This window comes from Carettochelys insculpta, chromosome 6 (genome assembly GCF_033958435.1).
Source record: "Carettochelys insculpta isolate YL-2023 chromosome 6, ASM3395843v1, whole genome shotgun sequence".
Lineage (NCBI taxonomy): Eukaryota > Metazoa > Chordata > Testudines > Carettochelyidae > Carettochelys > Carettochelys insculpta.
This window is the reverse complement of record NC_134142.1, coordinates 125,649,252-125,670,668: the sequence shown is the minus strand read 5'-3', so window position 1 is coordinate 125,670,668 and position 21,417 is coordinate 125,649,252. Positions and strand designations below refer to the sequence as shown.

Sequence of the window (21,417 nt, the reverse complement as noted above, 5' to 3'; positions counted from 1 at the left end):
GTGTGCATCAGACCTACGATAACAACGCCCGCCGACAGCCCTACGATAATGGAGCTGTGTGCGTCAGACCTACGATAACAACGCCCGCCGACAGCCCTGTGATAACGGAGCCGTGTGTGCGCACGTCAGACCTACGATAACAACGCCCGCCGACAGCCCTGTGATAACTTAGCCGTGTGCGTGCATCAGACCTACGATAACGCCCGCCGACACCCCTGCAATAACGGAGCCGTGTGTGTGTGTGACAGACCCTACGATAACAACGCCCACCGACAGCCCTGTGATAACGGAGCCGTGTGTGCATGCGTCAGACCTACGATAACAACGCCCGCCGACAGCCCTGTGATAACGGAGTCGTGTGTGTGTATGACAGACCCTACGATAACGACGCCCACCAACAGCCCTGTGATAACGGAGCCATGTGCGTGTGTCAGACCTACGGTAACAACGCCCGCCGACAGCCCTGTGATAATGGAGCCATGTGTGTGTGCGTCAGACCTACGATAACAACGCCCGCCGACAGCCCTGTGATAATGGAGCTGTGTGCGTCAGACCTACGATAACAACGCCCGCCGACAGCCCTGCGATAACGGAGCCGTGTGTGTGTGTGACAGACCTACGATAACAATGCCTGCCGACAGCCCTGCGATAACGGAGCCGTGTGTGTGTGCGTCAGACCTACGATAACAATGCCCGCCGACAGCCCTGCGATAACGGAGCCGTGTGTGTGTGCGCGTCAGACCCTACGATGATAACGCCCGCCGACAGCCCTGCGATAACGGAGGTGTGTGTGCGTGCGTCAGACCTACGATGATAACGCCCGCCGACAGCCCTGCGATAATGGAGCGGTGTGTGTGTGTCAGACCCTATGATAACAAACAACAACAAGAGCCCTGGAAATGATAAGATCACGGGAGAGATGATCAAATATAGCGGAGAAAGCAGGATTCAGGAAATACACCGACTATGTAATATAGCATGGAAAGAAGGAAAGGTGCCTAAGGAATGGACAAGATCTGTGCTAGTGACAATACCCAAGAAAGGAAATACACTGGAGCGCAAGAACTACAGAACGATTGCCCTAACGAGTCATCTAGACAAGGTGCTGCTGCTGATACTGACGGAGAGACTAAGATTGCAGATAGAAGAACATATAGCAGACGAGCAAGTGGGGTTCAGAAAAGGTAGAAGTACCATACAGCAGATATTGGCACTAAGACTGATGGTGGAAAAAGCCTGACAAAAGAACAAGAACGTACACACTTGCTTCACTGATTTTCAAAAGGCATTTGACAGTGTAGCTCAGAAAGTGACTTGGGCAGTGTTGGAGTCATATGGAGTAGATAACAGACTGATACAGTTGTTGAAGGATATCAGTGACAATGTGGAGGCAACGGTGCGAACATGCGGGGAGTTGGGAAGTTGGTTTAAAACAAGTAAAGGTAGGAGACAAGGTGCTCCAATATCACCAAGTATCTTCATTGCACATCTGGAGAGAGCGATGGACAAGATCAAGGAAGAGGTAAAAGGGGTATCTGTGCACGGGAAAAAAATGAACAACTTGAGGTTCGCGGATGATCCAGTTATCATTGAGGAAGATGAGGAGAAGCTGCGAAAACGGTGCAGGTGTTAAACGAAGAAGGGAAGCGGTACGGGCTGATTATGAACATCGACAAAACACAAACAATGATCTCTGGAGATAAGGAAGTAGGAAGGAAGATCAGTGTGGATGGTATCGAACTAGAAACCGTAGAGAAGTTCACATATCTGGGGAGCAACATAACCTATGATCTAGACTGTAAGAATGAAATAGCGACTAGAATAGTGAAAGCAAGAGCGAGTTTGAAGGCGATGGGTAAGATCTGGAAAATCAAAGCAATTAGCTGAAGAACCAAGCTGAGTGTCTTGAAAACTTCGTCTTCAGGAGCATGTTGTCGGGATGTGACACATGGGTGGTAAGGAAAGATTCGAAGAGATGAATATTGGCGTTTGAAAGGAGTTGTTATGGAAAGATCCTGAGAACAGGATGGAGGCAGAAGGTCACCAGTGAGGAATTCTACAGGAAGACCCAGCCGGAAGAGAACCTGCTGCGGAAGGTTATACAACGGAAGCTACAACTCTTTGGGCATATTTGCAGAATGGCCGACGAACGAAAAATCAAGACCCTGGTGTTGGGCACAACGGACGGGTGGAAGAGGAGAGGCCGAGCCCCCAGCGACTGGGCGGAAGACGTAGTAGATTGGTGCGGAGCTCGTCTGCGGGAACGGAGCCGCTGCACCGGGCAGGGACAGCTGGAAGGAAATATTGTGTGTGTGTGTGTGTGTGTGTGTGAGAGAGAGAGAGAGAGACACCCTAACAGAACAACACCCGCCCTGCCATCACAGGCGTTATAGGCGACCCTACAATAACCGAGCCCAGGGCAGAACAGCCTGCGGCCTCAGCCTAAGGGAGCTGCAGCCCCGGTGCTTCATGGGAGTTGTAGTCCCCGCGGCTCGGCCCCCCTCCCCACTCTTCATTTCCCGGCAAGCCCTGCGGGTCGAAGTCCCGCCCCCTCCGCCTTCAAAATGGCGTCGGCGGCGGCGCAGTGCGCGCCGGGAATTGTAGTCTTCACCGCACCGTGAGCTCTCTGTTGCTCGGGGCGCGGGGTGTCCCAGCAGGCCTTGCGCCCCCGCGTGGGCTCATGGGAGCGGCCGTCTCGGCAGCCCCGGTCGTGGCTGGCCGGACTACATCGCCCAGTATGCGCGGAGCCCCCTGCCGTCGAGTGTACAAAATGGCGGCGTTCTGTGGGCGCGGGGCAAGCGGGTCGTGGTGCTCCCTCCTTTTTTCCCCCCTTCCTATCCCAGAGGGCTATGCGTCTGCCGCTGCGCCTCATGGGAACCATAGTCCCGCTAGGCCCTCGCGCCCTTTGCCCTGTAATGCGTATTGCAAGTCCCAGCCCGCCGTGCGCTTGCCGCGGTGCCCCATGGGCGTTGTTGTTCCGTCCGTCCCGTAGCCGACGTGGTTGTTGCGGCCTATCCGCCTATCAGGACTACTACTCCCATCGTGCCTCGCGGCCTAACGGCCTGGCTTATAAAATGGCGGCTGGTGACGTGGCGCGCGCTGTGCATGCTGGGCGTCGTAGTCCCCCGGGCCGGCGCTCCCGTGGCCTTGCGCAGCGCAGGGCGGCCCTGTGGACTGCGTTTCCCGTGGTGCCCCGCGGCGGGCGGTGCTGGCGGGGGCGGGGGCGCTTCTGGCTCGGAGTCAGGCCCAGGCCGAGGCGGCGGCGCGGCGCGAGCGAGCGGCCTGGCTCCGTGAGTGGCGCAGCGCCGCGCGCGGCCGGGGGGGAGGGGCCGGGGGGGCTGAGGCGGGGTGCGTGGGGGAGGGGTGGGGGCAGGCGGGGGATCGTGGGGGCAGGGTAGGAGAACGGGGAGGCAGGTGTGGGGAGGGGGCTGGCGAGGTGGAGGTGTGGGGCGGGAGGGGGGTCGGCGGGGCCTGCTGGGTGGAGGGATGAGGCGGGAGGGGGATGGGGTGAGGGGGCGGCAAGGTGGGGGGATGGGGCGCGGGCTGGCGAGGTGGGGGGGGCAAAGTGGGGGGATGGGGCGGGGGCTGGCGATGGGGGTGGGAGGGCGATGGGGCGGGGTCTGGCAGGTTGGAAGTGTGGGGCCGGTGCAGGATGTAGGAGGGGCTCGGGTGGGGGGTAGAGGTGTGGGTTGGAGGAGGGGGAGGGGCATAGGAGGGGGTGGGGCGGGGCGGGGTGGGGCAGAAGAGGGGCTGGGGTCAGAGCAGGGGAGGAAGAGCTTGGGGGGTGGAGGTGGGGGCTGGTGGGTGCGGTGCAGAAGGAGGTGTGGGTCTGACACGGGGGCAGCGCAGAAACTCCAGCCTCCAATGTGGAGGTGACGCTGAGGCACAGATCCTTTTCCTGGGGTTGTTGCCCTGAAACGTTGTGTTGAGTTCTGTAAGCCCCTCACCGTAGCGGATCCTTAGGCCACATTTTTTCCCAACATTCCTGTCTTTGTTAGCCTCACTTCCTCTCTGCACCTCCCCAACACTGACTGCCCCAGTTCCTCAGAGCCCCACTCTCGTCTCTTTGCTAACTTGGTTCTAGCTGTATCTCGTTCTCTTGAAAGTAAGAGCATTAGTAGCCAGGGTTTTTGTTTGGTGCCCGCAGGTACCTTGCTTGGGCCCTGGAGCGTAGGACATCTGGACTCTCTGAAAGGGGAGCAGTGCCCAGTCTTGAGTGTAATGTGTGGGGCAAATCACAGCCTTGCTTCTAGTCTTCTGACATCTCCTTTCTCCCCACAGGGCTCGGAGGCACCGGCGGTGCTAGCCTGGCGGCGCCATGTACAATGGGATAGGGCTTCCCACTCCCCGGGGCAGCGGCACCAACGGCTACGTGCAGCGCAACCTCTCAGCCGTGCGGCACAAGAAGGAGCGAACCGACTACAAGTCGGAGGAGGAGCTCAGGAAACTGGAGTCGTCTCTGGTCAAGAAGCCCAACCAGGAGATCCTGGACCATGAGCGGAAGCGCAAGGTGGAGCTGAAATGCCTAGAGCTGGCCGAGCTCATGGAGGAACAGGGGTATGTGTCTGGGGGTGCTTGTGTGACGCCTCGGGCTGGCGGCGTAGGGGTGGGGTGGGGTGTGATGGGATGCAAGGAGGTGGGGAAGGAAGGTGGTTGTATGGGGGCATACTGCAGGGTGGGGGTGTCATGGGAGTTGTGGGGCACATTGGGCATGGGGAGGGGAAGCAGGATCTTTGGGGGCACACATTGGGGCTGGGATGGGAGGCAGGACTAGTTGGGGGCCTACAGGGGGCTGGAGGAAGGGTGTTGCCTGGCCCTGGCTACGGGTCCACCCCTGGGCTGGGGTGGTGAGGCAGTGGCAGTGGGGAGGCTGCCAGGGCCCTTTCCCTCCCTCGGAGGCACGGGGCTGGTGGGGAATGCTGCAGCCCTGGTTTCCGGGGAGCGACTGGAGAACGGGAGAGCTGGCACCGGCCAGCCTAGCCCAAGTGCCCCCAGCGCCCCGACTCAGCTGCTGCTCTCTCCAGCTACGCCGAGGGCGAGATCCAGGAAAAGGTGGCCACCTTCCGGCTTATGCTGCTGGAGAAGGACGTGGCGCTGGGAAAGGAGGGGGAGCAGCAGGCGGAGCAGAAGCCAGCGTAAGTTCCCTATGAATGCCCTGTGGGAGGATGCCCCCATCTGCCTCCACTGGCACAGCCAGCCAGACTGGCCCCCCGATCCTGGCCCTTCCTGTGCCACGGGCCTGAGGGGTGTCCTGACCGGCCCCCCGATCCTGGCCCTTCCTGTGCCACGGGCCTGAGGGGTGTCCTGACCGGCCCCCCGATCTCAGCCCTTCCTGTGCCATGGGCCTGAGGGGTGTCCTGACTGCCTCTGGCCCCAATCCTGGCCCTTCCTGTGCCACGGGCCTGAGGGTTCTCCTGACTGCTCCCGCCCCCAAATCCCGGCCCTTCCTGTGCCACAGGCCTGAGGGGTGTCCTGACTGCCCCCCCAATCCTGGCCCTTCCTGTGCCACGGGCCTGAGGGGTGTCCTGACTGCCCCCCCGCCCCCCAATCCTGGCCCTTCCTGTGCCACGGGCCTGAGGGGTGTCCTGACCGGCCCCCGATTTTGTCCCTGTGCCACAGGCCTGTGTTGCCCCCAACCCACAGCCCCTGCTAGTTCACCCTGGGTGCCAGGTCGTGCTCACCCTCACTGCCCCCCTTCCACTGCCCAGCGTCACAGAGACACACCAGCTGGCCGAGGCCAACGAGAAGAAGAACGAGCGGCTGCGGGCGGCTTTCGGCATCAGCGAGAATTACGTAGATGGGAGCTCGTTCGACCCCAACCGCAGGGCGAAGGAGGCTGCGGCCGCGGCTGCCAAGCAGCAGGAGCAGAAGCAGTACAGGTGCTGCCTCTGTGCGGGGGGTGGGGGGGTTTGAGAGGGAGGTGCCCCCTCGCTGGGGGTGGGCTGTGTGTGTGTGTGGAGGGGGGCCTCCCCTCGCTGGAGGTGGAGGGATGCTGTGTGTAGGTGCAACACTGCTCCTTGCTGGAGGGAGGGTGGATGCTCTTCTGTCTGGCCTGGTCTGTGGCCCTGTTCTCTGTTGGTGGCCCCAGGACTTGGGGGAGTGGAGGGGACAGGACCTGGCAAGACGGCCCCTTTCACGTGTGTGCTGTGTGTTCCCAGCCTGCTCCGGGAATCCAGTAGTTCCCGCTCTCCATCCCCCAAGCAGAAAAAAAAGAAAAAGAAGAAAGACAGAGGCAGGTAAATACCAGGACTCTTGGGTTCTCTGCCTGGCTCCTGGAGGGCAATGGGGGCTGGTGGTTAGAGCTAGGGGGGCTGGAGCAAGGACTCCGGGGTTCTCTGCCTGGCTCCTGGAGGGCAGTGGGGGCTGGCAGTTAGAGCCAGGGGCGGGGGGCTGGAGCCAGGACTCTGGGGTTCTCTGCCTTGCTCCGGGAGAGCAGCGGGGCTGGTGGTTAGAGCTGGGGCCGGGGGGGCGTGGGCTGGAGCCAGGACTCCGGGATACTCTGCCTGGCTCCAGGAGGGCAGCAGGGGCTGGTGGTTAGAGCCGGGTGGGGCTGGAGCCAGGACCCCGGGGTTCTCTGCCTGGCTCTGGGAGGGCAGCGGGGGCTGGCGGTTAGGGGCGGGGGCAGGGGCTGGAGCCAGGACTCCTGGGTTCTCTGCCCAGCTCAGGGAGGGCAGCGGGGGCTGGTGGTTCGAGCCGGGGGGGTGGGGTGGGCTGGAGCCAGGACTCTGGGATACTCTGCCTGGCTCCAGGAGGGCAGCGGGGGGCTGGCACTCCATTCTTGCTGAGCTCTGCAACTGCCCAGCTGCCTATTGAGTGCTGTGCAGGTGCCTGCGCAGACCTGACTCAGACCTGTCATTGTGACCCTCCCCTGACCTGGCTGTGGCATCCTGGTTCCGCTCAGACCTGCTGTGGCGGGGGACAGGCACCCAGTCCCCAGTGCAGCCTCCTCCCCCTGTCTCAACCCTCCCTGCCCCAGCCCTGAGCACTGCTAACCTCAGCTCTACCCCAAAGCCCACTCTGTCAACTGGAGCCCTCACCTGCTCTGCATCCAAACCTCTACCCCAGCTGTGTGTCCTCCGCCCATACCCTGAGTCCCTCGAGCCCCTCCACCACACATGGGCCACGCGCAGTGTGAATTGTGTGACTCCTGCTGGCACTCAGGCAACGTGTGATGCCTCTGCGGAGATGCTGTGTCTGTGTAAGCGCTCTAGTGGTTAGAGCAGGAGCGCGGCTTGGGAGCCAGGACTCCTGGGTGCTCTGCTTGGCTCGGGGAGGGCAGTGGGAGTAAGTGGGGAGCCAGGACTTCTGGACATCTTTCGGGGTTTCCAACTGGGTTGGACTCCAGCTGTGCTCCCCTGCAGGTCAGAGAGCAGATCCCCCTCTCGACGGGAGAGGAAGAAGAGCTCCAAGAAGAAAAAGCACAGGTGCGCGATGGACTGGCTGCGGGAGATGGGGCTTTTCTCTCTGGGGTGCTAGCTGCAATCCTGCTGGGTGGGGGCACAGCCCCCTGGGTCTGTTAGCTGGGAGCGAGTGGTGCCCAAGGGCTGTGGTGATCCCCGATTCTGTGTTCTTTGCCCAGGTCAGAATCAGACTCTAAAAAGAGGAAACACAGGTGAGCATCTGCATTGGCTTTTCTTATAGAAACTGGCAGCCCCGTCTTGTCTTAGCTGCTGTGCAGGGAGGGCGGGGGGCAGTTACTCCTGCCCCAGCCTGTGCCAGCAGGGGATGCTGCTGGGCTGGGGAGACCGACTCCCAGCTACTCTAGCCCCACACTGTCTCTGTGAGGGAGGGAGGTGTGGGGGGGTGGGGGCGGGGCGGGGCGGGACTCGCAGCCTCTCCTGGCTCAGCTACTCTAGCCCTGGCAAATCCCAGCGGGGGGTACATCGGGGGGCGGGGCTGCTCCCAGCTCCTCCAGCCCCAGCCTCTCCCCGTGGGGGACCACTGCAGAGGCGGGGGTTTCCCAGCTATGCCAGCCCTGGCCTGCCCTCAGGGGAGGGAAGCGGGGGTACTGGCTGTGGGTGTGTCTCGTTGCCCAACGGTTCCTGTTACTCACGTCAGGTCTCCCAGTCCCAAGAGCAAACACAAAGCCAAGGAGAAGAAACGGAAAAGGTGAGAGTCCAGCGTGCGGCTTACAGTGAGGCCTGCATGCCAACCTGAGCGCACCACGGCCAGCCCCCTCCTTCCTGCTATCCCAGCCCCTGCCAGTCCCCTTCCCTGTGCCTCTGGGGCCAGTCCCCCGCAACCTGTGCCCCCCAGCCCACACTGGGGAGGCCCCTCTTCTCCCCTTAGGCTCATCTGCGCTGCTGGGATTCCTTCCTGATGTTCCCCGGGCAGTGCTCTATGCGGCTCTGCTGCCTGCACCAGTCACGGTCCCTCTGATCCCCACTTCTGGCCCACTCCGTTGCCTGTGTGTCCCATCTTGCACATCCCCTAGTGCAGTGGTATTGCCTTTAACCAACTGCCTACTGTCAGGTCCACCAGTGAATCGGCATCTCACAAGGGCCGCAGAGGTCGCTCCTCCTCTCCGGACTCTTCTTCCTCCTCAGACAGCTCGCGGAGCAGGTATGCTGTGACCGGCGTGGGGCGTAACATCTCGAGCAGCGGTTCTCAAATGGCAGGGGGGAAGTGAACCTCTGGGGGCATGCGGGGTGTCCCCATGGGTACGTCAGCTCTGCTAGATAACTAACTGAAACGGGGGTGATGGGAAAACCACCAGCCAAGCCCGTTTGTACAGATCCTGAGGGGCTTGTACAACTGTGGGTGTTGTGTTGAGATAAACGCGCAATGTTTATATTTTTGTGGTATTACTGTGCGATTGCGTGGCTCAGATGAGAGGATTGGCCGCTGGGGATGCTGGCGGGGATACCTGTGGCGGTAGGTTGGATTTGGTAAGCCAGTCGTTTGTAAGGGAGGTGGAAACCGGGGCTAGACAAGACAAAAGACAACTGGAAAGGGGTATATAGGGTGGGAGCCCTGGAGCAGAGGGTGGTGGTGCTAGTTCTCATCTTTGATTTTCCTCTTGTGCTGCATCCCAGGTCCCGGAGTATTGCTGCCCAGAAACGGACATCGCGGCGCAGTGTGACCCCCGCAGCTTTGCCGCGAAGCAGGGCTGAGCCCGAGGGCGCCCCGAAGGAGGCCCCCAAGAGAGATCGTTCAGCTTCCCCTGAGCTCAACCGCAGCCCCCGGGAGAGTCGAGATAAGCGAGAGGTGAGCGGTGGCAGCTAGGAGTCAGGACCTCTGTGTTCTGTCCCAACTAGGGAGGAGAGGGGGGTCTGGTGGGTTAGAGTGGGGGCACTGGGAGCCAGGACTCCCGTGTTATATCTCTAGCTCAGGGAGTTGAAGTGGGGGCAGTGGGAGCCAGGACTCCTGGTTCTGTCTCTGCTTGGGGCAAGGAAGAGAAGGGGGTTGGTGTGGAGTGGCGGTTGGAGTCCAAGCAATAGCAGCTCTCTCCCCCTCCTGTAGAAACCGTCATCTCGGCGCTCCCCCCGCCAGCGTTCCTCTTCCCCATCTCCTGTCTCTGAGGGGAAGCAGAAGGACAAGGATCGCTCCCGGCACGCAGAGCGCAAATCCAGTCCCACCTTGGAGCGTGAGCCCCGCCCCCAACGCCGCTCCCCATCCCCTGAGCCAGCTCGAGAGAGGACCTCATCCGGCCACAAGCGGCCACCCTCCAAGGAGACCAAATCCCCTCATTCCTCCTCCCCGCCTTCCAAGAAAACAGCATCTGATCGCACCAAGAGCCCGTCCCTAGTGGCTGCCTCTTCTGCTCTGGGAACATCCCGGAAAGTCCCCTCCTCTCGGCTGTCCCGCTCAGCCTCTGAGAGCGATGAAGACTCTTCCTCCTCATCTCCTGAGCGCGATAAGCCGGCCCCAAGCAGGCAGGAGAAATCAAGAGCCTCCCATCGCCGGAACCGCTCCAGTTCTTCCCCAGAGTCATCCCACCCTGCCAAGGCTGCTGCAAAGCCCTCATCCCGGCGTGAACGATCCAGCACCCCGGCCAAGAGTACCAAAACCCGTTCCCTCTCCAAAAGAGATGCCAAGTCACGCTCCCGGACACCCCCTTCTCGCAGGGAGCGCTCCCGCACCCCCACCCCGCCGGGGAGGGCGCTCCCGCACCCCGCCTCGCCGAGGGGCCCGCTCACGCACACCTCAGAGACGGGGCCGGTCTCGATCCCGCAGCCCACAATGGAGAGGCAGGTCACGAAGCCCCCAGAGATGGGGACGGTCCCGGTCCCGTACTCCACCGAGGTGGGGTAAATCCCGCACGCCTCAGAGGAGAGGGAGGTCACGCAGCCCTCAGCGAAGAGGGTGGTCCCGCTCTAGGACGCCCCAAAGGCCTGCCTGGTCTAGGAGCAGGAACACAAGGAGGGGTCGATCTAGAACCCCGCCCCGGCGAGGCAGGTCCCGGTCCAGAACCCCGCCCCGGCGAGGCAGGTCCCGGTCCAGAACCCCGCCCCGGCGAGGCAGGTCCCGGTCCAGAACCCCGCCCCGGCGAGGCAGGTCCCGGTCCAGAACCCCGCCCCGGCGAGGCAGATCCCGGTCCAGAACCCCGCCCCGGCGAGGCAGATCCCGGTCCAGAACCCCACCTCGGCGAGGCAGGTCAGGGTCCTCTCCCAGGCGGGAAAAATCTCTGATCTCAGCCAGGAGAAGCCGTTCTGGGTCATCTGTTGAGCAAAGGAGGAAATCCAGGTTGCTCTTGAGGAGGAGCCGATCAGACTCATCCCCAGAAGTGAAGCAGAAATCCAGGAAAGTGTCGAGACGCAGCCGCTCCACATCATCCCCGCGGGCACAGAAGAAATCCAGATCGTCACCCAGGAGGAGCCGCTCTGGTTCATCCCCTCGTCCAAAAAGGAAATCCAGATCATCTGCTCGGAGGAGCCGATCAGGGTCATCACCAGTGCTAAAAAAGAAATCCAGATCACCACCCCGGAGGAGGAGGAGGAGATCTGGACTGTCTCCAGCCTCCAAAAAGAAATCTAGATCACTGACTAGAAGAAGCCAGTCTGGATCATCTCCAGAAGTGAAGAAGAAATCCAGATCACCACCAAGACGAAGAAGATCTGGATCTTCTCCGCTGGTGAGAAAAAAATCCAGATCACCACGGAGACGAAGCAGGTCTCGGTCCTTGCAAACATTGAAGAAGAAATCTAGATCACCCCTGAGACGAAGCAGGTCTGGATCTTCACCAGCTTTGAAGAAAAAATCCAGATCGTCTCTGAGACGCAGCAGGTCGAGGTCCTCTACAGTGGTGAAAAAGAAAACTAGATCGCCTCTGAGACGCAGCAGGTCTAGGTCTTCTACAGTGGTGAAAAAGAAAACTAGATCGCCTCTGAGACGAAGCAGGTCTAGGTCCTCTATAGTGGTGAAGAAGAAATCCAGATCACCACCCATGAGAGGTCAATCTGGATATTCTACAGCAGCAAGAGAGAAATCTGTGTCACCCCTGAGACGAAGCCGATCTGGATCATCTCCAGTGGTGAAAGAGAAATCTAGGTCACCAGTGAGGCGAAGCAGATCTGGATCGTCATCTGTGGTGAGAGAGAAATCTAGATCACCCCCAAGACGAAGTAGATCAGGATTGTCTCCAGTGGTGAGAGGGAAATCTAAATCACCCCCAAGACGACGTAGATCTGGATCATCTCCAGCGGTGAGAGCAAAATCTAGATCACCCCCAAGACGAAGTAGGTCTGGATTATCTCCAGCGGTGAGAGAGAAATCTAGATCACCCCCAAGACGAAGTAAGTCTGGATTATTTCCAGTGGTGAGAGAAAAATCTATATCACCCCGAAGACGAAGTAAATCTGGATTATCTCCAGCAATGAGAGAGAAATCTAGGTCACCCCCAAGACGAAGTAGATCTGGTTCATCTCCAGCAGAGAGAGTGAAATCGAGGTCCCCCCCAAGACGAAGTAGATCTGGATCATCTCTATCAGTGAGAGCAAAATCTAGATCGCCCCCAAAACGAAGCAGATCTGGATTATCTCCAGCAGTGAGAGAGAAATCTAAATCACCCCCAAGACGAAGCAGATCTCGATCCTCTCCAAAACTTTTGAAAAATAAATCGGTATCTCCTCCTGCCAGAGGTGGGTCTAGTTCCTCTCCTGAACTGAAAAAGAAATCAGTATCTCCTCCTGCCAGAGGCAGGTCTGTTTTCTCTCCTGAACTGAAAAAGAAATCAACATCATCTCCTGAACTGAAAAAAAAATCCAGTTCTCCTGCAAGGCAAGGTAGGTCTGGAATTTCACCAGCAGTGGAAGAAAAATCTAGATCTTCTCCAGGAAGAAACAGATCTGAAACTTTTCCAGAACTGAAGAACTTGTCTAAGACATCCCCGAGACTCAGTGGTGCTGGGCCTTTTCCAGTGGTGGAAGAGAAATCAAGTTTGCTGCTGAAATGCAGCCAGTCTGAATCCTCTCCAGAACCAATGAAGAAATCTAGATCTCCACCTACGATGACCAGATCTGGATCTTCTCCAGAAAAGAGCAAGAAGTCCAGGTCTCCACCCACGACGGTCAGGTCTGGATCCTCTCCAGAAACGGCAAAGAAGTCCGGGTCTCCACCCACGATGGTCAGGTCTGGATCCTCTCCAGAAACGGCAAAGAAGTCCGGGTCTCCACCCACAACGGTCAGGTCTGGATCCTCTCCAGAAATGGCAAAGAAGTCCAGGTCTCCACCCACAACGGTCAGGTCTGGATCCTCTCCAGAAACGGCAAAGAAACCCAGGTCTCCACCCACGATGGTCAGGTCTGGATCCTCTCCAGAAAAAACAAAGAAGTCCCAATCTCCGACCACGATGGTCAGGTCTGGATCCTCTCCAGAAACGGCAAAGAAGTCCAGGTCTCCACCCACTACGGTCAGGTCTGGATCCTCTCCAGAAAAAACAAAGAAGTCCCAATCTCCGACCATGATGGTCAGGTCTGGATCCTCTTCAGAACTAAATGACAAATCTAGTTCACTGTTCCCTCAACAAAGCCAATCCGGATCCCCTTCAGAGCCAAAAAAGAAATCCAGATCACCTCCGAGATGTGCTAAGCCTGCTGCTTCTCCAGGAATGAAAGAAAAATCCAGATCTCCCCAGCCACGGCAGAGCCGATCTGGATCTTTTCCAGAAGTGACAAAGAAATCCCCATCACCACCCATGAGCAGTCCCTCTGCAGAGCAGGCAAAATCTGCATCCCCTCCCTTGCTGAGCGGATCTGTGCCAGCGATGATGCTGAAAGGCAAACCCAGTTCCCCCCAAAGACGCAGACGATCGGGGTCATCTCCAGGGTCGGGAAGCAAACTTGGAGCAGTTTCAAAACACAGCAGGCCTGGAGCTTCCCCAGAAGCTAAAGAGCCAGTGAGGGTTTCAGCACCGCAGGCCAAACCGATCTCTCCTGAAGCAAAAGACAAATCTAGAGCATCCCCGGGAAGGAGCAGATTAGGGGTGTCTCCTGGTATTGCAGAGAAATCCAGAACGCCACTGAGCAGCTCAGAGTCTTCTCCAGAGCATGCAGAGATCTCCCGATCGCCTCTGAGATGCAGCAGGTCGCGCTCCCCGCCCAGGCCCCGGGAGAAGTCGCGCTCCCCGCCCAGGCCCCGGGAGAAGTCGCGCTCCCCGCCCAGGCCCCGGGAGAAGTCGCGCTCCCCGCCCAGGCCCCGGGAGAAGTCGCGCTCCCCGCCCAGGCCCCGGGAGAAGTCGCGCTCCCCGCCCAGGCCCCGGGAGAAGTCGCGCTCCCCGCCCAGGCCCCGGGAGAAGTCGCGCTCCCCGCCCAGGCCCCGGGAGAAGTCGCGCTCCCCCCCCAGGCCCCGGGAGAAGTCGCGCTCCCCCCCCAGGCCCCGGGAGAAGTCGCGCTCCCCCCCCAGGCCCCGGGAGAAGTCGCGCTCTCCCCCCAGGCCCCGGGAGAAGTCGCGCTCCCCCCCTAGGCCCCGGGAGAAGTCGCGCTCACCCCCCAGGTATGGCAATTGTGGCTCATCTCTGAGATCTCGAGAGAAATCCAGGTCTCCTGCAAGGTACACCACCTCCGGCTCGTCCCTACGACTGCGAGAGAAGTGCAGCTCCTCTCCAAGGCGCCGGTCTGGCTCATCCCCGAGGCGTCGAGAGAAGCCGGGGGCCTCTCCCAGCAGCAGCTGCTCTGGGTCGTCTCTGGAGAGACCCCAGGGCTCAGGGAGGCGGGGCCAGTCTGGCTCCCCCTCCCGAAGGGGCAAGTCACGCTCCTCCCTGCGGCGAGGGCGGTCAGGGTCGTCGCCCAGGAGGTCCCGGTCCCGGTCCATCTCCAGACGAGGCAAGTCCAGAAGCTCCCTGCGGCGGGATCGCTCCATCTCGTCACCTGGCCGGAGCCGCTCCCGCTCCACCTCGCGCCTCTCCCGCCGCCAGGAACGCTCGCCGTCCTCGCCCCGCCGGGGCCGCTCCCGCTCCCCGCCCCAGCTGGACGTCTCCCGCGGCCAGGCGAAGGCCTCGCCAGCCCGCACCCGCTCCTGCTCGGCCTCGCCCAAGCGGGCAGGGAGGCGCTCCCGCTCCCCGCCGGTGCTGGAGAAGTACCCCAAAGTGGGGGCGGCTGACAGAGCGGCGCCGGGCAAAGCCAGCATGGAGAAGACATCGCCCCCAGGGGGGGTGCCCGCCCGGCGCAGCCCCTCCCGCTCCCCCCCAGCGCCGGCTGAGGCCTCCCCCCGAGCCAGGAAGGCCCGTTCCCCTCCTCCCACGAGCCACTCCCTGCGGCCAGAGGGGCCCCTGGGGGCAGCGAGGAACTCTTGTCCTGCGGCAGCCGGGGGTTCCCCACCTGCCGGCCGCCTCCCCCCAGCCCAGGGGCCAGAGAAGGTCAGATCTTCCTCCTCCTCCCACAAGGTGCCCAGCCCCCTGTCCGCCCCACTCCTGCCCCCCCAGGAAGAAGATGGGGAAGGACCCAAGGTGAAATCGGAGCCACCAGCCCTGGAGGGGTCCGAGGAGCTGTCTGACAAGGCCCAGAGTGTGGCTCCCAAGCCGCTGGGGTCACTGCCGTCGATGCCCCCCCGCATCCCTTCCAAAGAGAAGCGGAGCTCCTCTTCGTCGTCCACCTCCTCCTCCTCTTCGTCCTCGTCCTCCTCCTCCTCCTCGTCGTCCTCGTCCTCCTCGTCCTCGTCCTCTTCCGACTCCAGCTCCAGCTCCTCTGAGTCCAGCCAGCCCTCCCCGGGGAGCAAGGGGCCTGACCTGGAGATGGTGCAGAAAGAGTGAGTTCTTGGCGGCTTCCCCCCTACCCGTGCCCCCAACTATGGCCTCCCCCTCCTCCCGCCCCCCAGCACGGCCCCTCTGGCCCTCCCTCCCCGGGACGCTGCGCCCCGTCCCGTCCCCCCCGGCACGGCCCCTCTGGCCCTCCCTCCCCGGGACGCTGCGCCCCGTCCCGTCCCCCCCGGCACGGCCCCTCTGGCCCTCCCTCCCCGGGACGCTGCGCCCCATCCCGTCCTCCCTGGCACAGCCCCCCTCCCCGGGACGCTGTGTCCCCGTCCTGTCCCATCCCGTCCAGTCCTCCCCTGGCACGGCCCCCCCCACCAGCCCTCCCTCTGCTGGAATGCTGCGTCCTGTCCTGTCCTGTCCCATCCCGCCCCCGCCCCCGCCCCCCTTCCCAAGACACTGTGCCCCGTCCTCCCCCAGCACAGCCCCCCCCGTCTCCCCCTCCTGTGGGGCACTTCACCCCGGCATGGCCCCCAGCCTTCACTTCTCACCCTTCCAGCACGGCCCAGCCTCCCTCCGGTCCCATCCCCTGCCGCCTCTGTGCTCGGCACCCCCCGCCCCGGTTTTGATGTGGCCCCTGCCCGCAGGCCCCCCAGCCTGGTGCCGAAGGAGCCGGCCCGTGAGGGGCGCCCCCTGGAGGTGACCAAGCGGAAACGCCGTTCACGAAGCTCCAGCAGCTCCAGCAGCAGCAGCTCCTCTTCGTCGTCCTCTTCCTCTTCATCCTCCTCCTCCTCTTCCTCGTCGTCCTCTTCATCCTCATCTTCGTCCTCCTCCTCGTCGTCCTCCTCATCAGCCTCTCTCAAACCAGGGCCCCAGCCCAAGGCCCCTTCCAAGAAGTCCTCTCCCGAGCAGAAGCGGTAAGTACAGGGCATTGGCCCGGACGCCTGGGTCCCTGCCCTGGTGGGGGGAGGGGCTCACCGTGGGCGTTGCTGGCCTGGATGCCTGGGTCCCTGCCCTGGTGGGGGGAGGGGCTCACCGTGGGCGTTGCTGGCCTGGATGCCTGGGTCCCTGCCCTGGTGGGGGAGGGGCTCACGGTGGGCGCTGCTGGCCTGGATGCCTGGGTCCCTGCCCACGTCCCACTCCGAATGCACTGGTCTCACCTGGGCTGCCTCTGCCCCACAGCGCCCGGAGCCCCCCGGAAGCCCATCGACTCCCTGCGTGACTCGCGCTCTCTCAGCTACTCCCCGGCCGAGCGGCGGCCGCCCTCACCCCCGGACCCCCCCCCCAGCCCCACGGGATCGGCACAGGTAGGCATGGGCCGCATTGGCCGGGCCCCAGCCCCACAGGTTGGGGGGAGGAGGGGCAGGGGAGAAGGTTGGGCGGGGGCCTGGGGGTCAGATGTGGGGCCCCCACTTACTCTCCCTTACCCGGCGCCCCCCAGCGACACCCCCTGTGAGCGAAGCCGACAGCCCAGCAGCCGCTCGCCAGGCCGCAAGCGCAGGCAGGAAACGCCCAGCCCCCCCCGCACCGCCCGCCGCCGAGCCTCCCGGTACGAGGGCCTCCCGCGGGGTTGTGGGGGGGAGATGGGCCCGTGGGGCTGCCCCCTTCGGGCCTGTGGGCCTCCCCAGGAGCCCCCTAACTGCTCCCTCCGCTCTACTCCTCAGGTCCCCATAGAACGTGGGTGCCTCCAGCAGCCGCTGCTGCCGGCCCTCCGCCGGCTCCCCGGGTGGTAGCAGCAAGGGCGAGTCGCCGCCTCGGTCCCGTGAGCGTTTCCGTTTCTCTTCTGTGAATTCTCCCGCTAGGAACCCACAAAACTTCTGTGTTTTCAGACGGGGGGAGGGGGGCACAATGGGGGGGCCGGGCCGCTCGGTTTCGGGTTTCTCAGTCGGGGGGGCCCGAGCCCCCCTCCCCCGCGTGCTGGTACTGAGGGAGCCGCCCAGCCTCTGGGGTTCCCATCACCCCTCTTCAGCCACAGCCCCACACTTGGGGGGAGACGGCTCCCGTTGTGCTCAAAGGGGTGAGGAGTGCCCTGGTGATGAAATGGGGGGCAGTGCCTCGTGGGGCTCACCGGTTCCCTGTGCGGACGCTGGGGGGAGGTGAGCGCTCCCGAGTTCTGGGGGGGCAGCGCTGTGGGCTGTGAGGAGCATGTGGGGGATTGGTACCTGGAGCAGTGGGGGGTGGCAGCAGAGGCAGTGTGTGGTGCTGTCAGGGCTCCCCCCACGAGGCAGCGAGGGGCTGAGAACCCCGAAATCGACAGGCGGCCGGGGGGGGAGAAGTTTCTTCACGTTTCTTAAAAGCGTTTAATTTTTTTAATCTGTACAGCAAGGAAACTTTTCTGTGAAATAAACAACGAAATGCAGCGGCTGCCGCCTCTCCCTCCTTCCCGCGCCGGCCCCACGGGCTGCCCCCCATGGGCTGCCCCTACGCTCCTGTGCTGACCCCCCGGCCTGCCCCCTCCTTCCCACGCCGGCCCCATGGCTCCTGCCCCATGGGCTGCTCCTTTGCTCCTGCGCCAGCCCTCTGGTTGCACTGAGAAGTACTGCGTTGGGTCTTCTGGGGGAGAGGGCGGAACGCTGCATTTATTGGTAATACACAGGTAGCCACCAACCCTCACCATACGCATGTGATCTGGCGCACACTCACTCACACACTCTCCTGTCTTGTTGCTGTTACCCTTTAGTTGCCCCCCCGGGTGCTCCAGGGTTGGCAAGACAAACCCGGGGTCCCTGTGCGAGATGCTTCCCTAGAGCGTCCTCTCTGGTGTGCAGCTCATGCATATGCACAGGCTGGGGGAGCAATCTTATGAATATGCATTGGGCACCTCCTGGGCGGTGCCGCCGGAGAGCGGCACTTCCTGGAGACTCCCCAGGCGTGTGGGCGCAGCCTGCTTCCCATGGGCCCATGTCACAGGCTGCGTTGTTCGCAGGGGGCTGAGCTGCACCCAGGGGTGCGACTTCAGTCCCTGAGGGGGCTGGGGTACAACCTCTTGCTGGGGGCAGGAGGAGCTGGGCTCCCCTCTGCCCCACACACCTGCCCCAGGGCCAGGGCTGCCAGGTCAGCAACCCAAACCGGAAGGGCGCAGAGCAGTCAGTTTTCCTTGGCCTCACCTACTGCTTGGGGCGGTTGTGCCCTGCGTGGGGGGCACGGGGCCGAACCCAGCCGCAGTGACGGGGGCAAGACAGCACTGAGCACCAGCGGGGAGGAAACAGCTGAAACAGCTGTACCCATGCTCCGGCCCCAGCCCCGTGTCCCCCTGCCCCATCGGTGCCCCCTCCCTTCCACGCCAGCCCCACGTCCCCCGCCCCATGGCTGCCCCCTCCCTTCCACGCCAGCCCCACGTCTCCCGCCTCACGGCTGCCCCCTCCCTTCCACGCCAGCCCCACGTCCCCCGCCTCACGGCTGCCCCCTCCCTTCCACGCCAGCCCCGTGTCCCCTGCCCCACGGCTGCCCCCTCCCTTCCACGCCAGCCCCGTGTCCCCCGCCCCACGGCTGCCCCCTCCCTTCCACGCCAGCCCCGTGTCCCCTGCCCCACGGCTGCCCCCTCCCTTCCACGCCAGCCCCGTGTCCCCTGCCCCACGGCTGCCCCCTCCCTTCCACGCCAGCCCCGTGTCCCCTGCCCCATGGCTGCCCCCTCCCTTCCACGCCAGCCCCACGTCCCCCGCCTCACGGCTGCCCCCTCCCTTCCATGCCAGCCCCGTGTCCCCTGCCCCATGGCTGCCCCCTCCCTTCCACGCCTGCCCCATGGCTGCCCCCTCCCTTCCACGCCAGCCCCGTGTCCCCTGCCCCATGGCTGCCCCCTCCCTCCTATGCCAGCCCCGTGTCCCCTGCCCCATGGCTGCCCCCTCCCTTCCACGCCGGCCCCACGTCCCCCGCCTCACGGCTGCCCCCTCCCTCCTATGCCAGCCCTACCTCCCCTGCCCCACAGCTGCCCCCCTCCTTCCTGCGCCCGCCCCACGTCCCCCTGCCCCACGGGTGCCCGCCCACGCCCCATGGTGCCCCCCTCAGCTGAGCTGGAGGGGCGCCGCCGAGGCTCTTGAGCCGCCTGCTGTGCCCAGAGCGGCCACAAGGGGGCAGCACAGCACCCCCACCCCCCCCCCCGGGCCCCGCTTGGTACGGGCTAGTAGCAGTGGGCGTCCTTCAGTCTGCACAGACTGTGGATCGCGCCCTGTAAAGTTTCAATTGAGGGCTCCATTTACAGCGTCTGTTGTGGCTGTGAAGACCCACGCGAGAGCGACAGTCCTGGCCGCATCTCTCGTGGCGGGTGTCCGGCAAGTCCTTATTGTGCTTTCTGTGCGCTCGCTGCTCCTCTGCGAGCTGCCTGGTCCTCACCTCGCCCTTCTGAAGGCCCTTGTGTAACCCCTGCCTGCATCCGCCGCGGGCATCTGCGAGTTCTCCCCAGCTGTCCAGCTCGACGTCTGCCTCTCCGAGGTCTCTCTTGCAGACGTCTCTGTAGCGCAGCTGCGGGCGTGCGGGGGGTCCTGTGCCAGAGGCGAGCTCGCCACGCAGGATGCCTTTTGGAATCCTTCCACCCTTCGTCCCGCGGACGCGGCCAAGCCCGCGGAGCCGACGCTGCCTGAGGAGGGTGCGCATGGCTGGGATTCCAGGCTAGGAAGGTCCATTTCCTCCCCGACCCCGCTTGGTACGGGCTGGGAGGTCCATTTCCGCTCCCGCCTGTGGCCTCGCTCGCCGAAGGCTGTTCCCAGCTCCGCTACTGCCGCCTCCTGACCGGCGGGGGGCGCTGTGCTGGGGGGGAGCAGGATGGGGCGGGGGCCCTGTGCTGAGGGGAGCATTGGAGGGTGGGGGGGTGCTGTGCTGGGGGGAGCAGAGTGGGGTGGGGGGGAGCATTGGAGGGTGGGGGGCGCTGTGCTGCGGGGGGAGCAGGACAGGGCGGGGGGCCCTGTGCTGTGGGGGGGTATTGGAAGGTGGGGCGGGAGGCACTGTGCTGGGGGGGGAGCATTGGAGGATGGGGAGCGCTGTGCTGGGCGGGAGCAGGGTGGGGTGGGGGGGCGCTGTGCTGGGCGGGAGCATTGGAGGGTGGGGGGGCACTGTGCTGGGGGGGAGCAGGGCGGGGCGGGGGGCACCCTGCAGTCCAGGCTGAGCTGAAGGCCCCAGGGGGGCGCTAGGGGTGCACCCACTTAAGCCTTTTAAGCAGCAGCGTTTTCTTTGTCTCTCTCCTGAGACCCGATCTCCAGCCCCGTCCAGACGTGGCGACTCCCTCCCGGCAGGTACCACCACGCCCCTCAGCCCTGCTTTGCCTTGCAGACTTTTCTGTGCCATTACACAAGGTGGCTGTATGTCATCCCTGGGCCACGTTACCTGCTGATATTCCCCTGCTGCCCCACCCCAGAGGTGGCTGCATCTCAGCCCCAGGTGAGCCATCCCTGGGTGGCATTCTACATGGCGGTTCTCCTGCTGTCCCACCCCAGAGGTGGCTGTATCTCAGCCCCAGGTGAGCCATCCCTGGGTGGTGTTCTACAGGGCGGTTCCCCTGCTGCCCCACCCCAGAGGTGGCTGCATTTCAGCCCCAGGTGAGCCATCCCTGGGTGGTGTTCTACAGGGCGGTTCCCCTGCTGCCCCATCCCAGAGGTGGCTGCATCTCTGTGCCTGAGAAATGAATTTGAGGAGGCAGGTTACGGGTTTTTGTGTTCTAATGCACCAGTTTATTTGAATGCAGCCGTGGCTGAGGTACAGTTTCCAGATTTCCTTCCCCCCTTGGTCCCCCCCATTTGTGTCAGTAAGAACTTCTATAGCTGCTTTGTTCCAGCAGTGGTTTGCACACACCCTCTCCGGGCCAGACGGTAGGCCCTGGGCACCCCCTAAATTTGGGGTCCTGCAGTTTTCATTCTTCTCCTCCTCACCTGCATCTGGGAATCTCAGGGGCCTTTTCCTGGGCTCCTGGCTCTCTCCATTCTGGCCCTGCAGCTTCTCTGGCCCTCTTGCCCTTGGCTGGTTCCTGAGTTCTGCCCCGGGGTTGTATTTCCCCGGATCCTGGGGTCCCCTTCTCACCCTCAGCCCCTGGCTCCTCTTCCACCATGCCCCTGGCCTGGAGCTGGTACCATGTTCCCCCTCCCAGAGCCCTGTGTCTTGGACTCTGCCCCCCACCGTGACCAACTCCTGGGTCCCCGCCCGGCGCTGCGGCGGTCTCCTCCCGTTGCTCACAGTAACACTCATCCATAAAGTAGGAAACACTACACTGGACGCTGCGGTTTAGTAGTGCTTTCTACTTTATGGAGGAGTCACTGTCCATATCGCGCCCGGCGCGTCCTGGTCGGTCGCTGCTCCCTGCACCGGGC

The 21,417-nt window shown here is 62.8% G+C and overlaps 1 protein-coding gene across 1 annotated transcript; it reads left to right on the top strand.

Annotated features, from left to right (window-relative positions):
* Positions 1-3,218: 3,218 nt before the first annotated feature.
* SRRM2 (serine/arginine repetitive matrix 2) lies at positions 3,219-17,486 on the top strand. Its single transcript, XM_074998369.1, is given in 14 exon segments — positions 3,219-3,290; positions 4,282-4,557; positions 5,025-5,135; positions 5,709-5,879; positions 6,159-6,236; positions 7,362-7,424; positions 7,580-7,612; positions 8,059-8,109; positions 8,473-8,562; positions 9,036-9,207; positions 9,463-10,100; positions 10,102-15,183; positions 15,772-16,041; positions 16,789-17,486. Coding segments are annotated over 13 exon segments (7,008 nt in total). The 5' UTR covers positions 3,219-3,290; positions 4,282-4,318; the 3' UTR covers positions 16,799-17,486.
* The last annotated feature ends 3,931 nt before the right edge of the window (positions 17,487-21,417 follow it).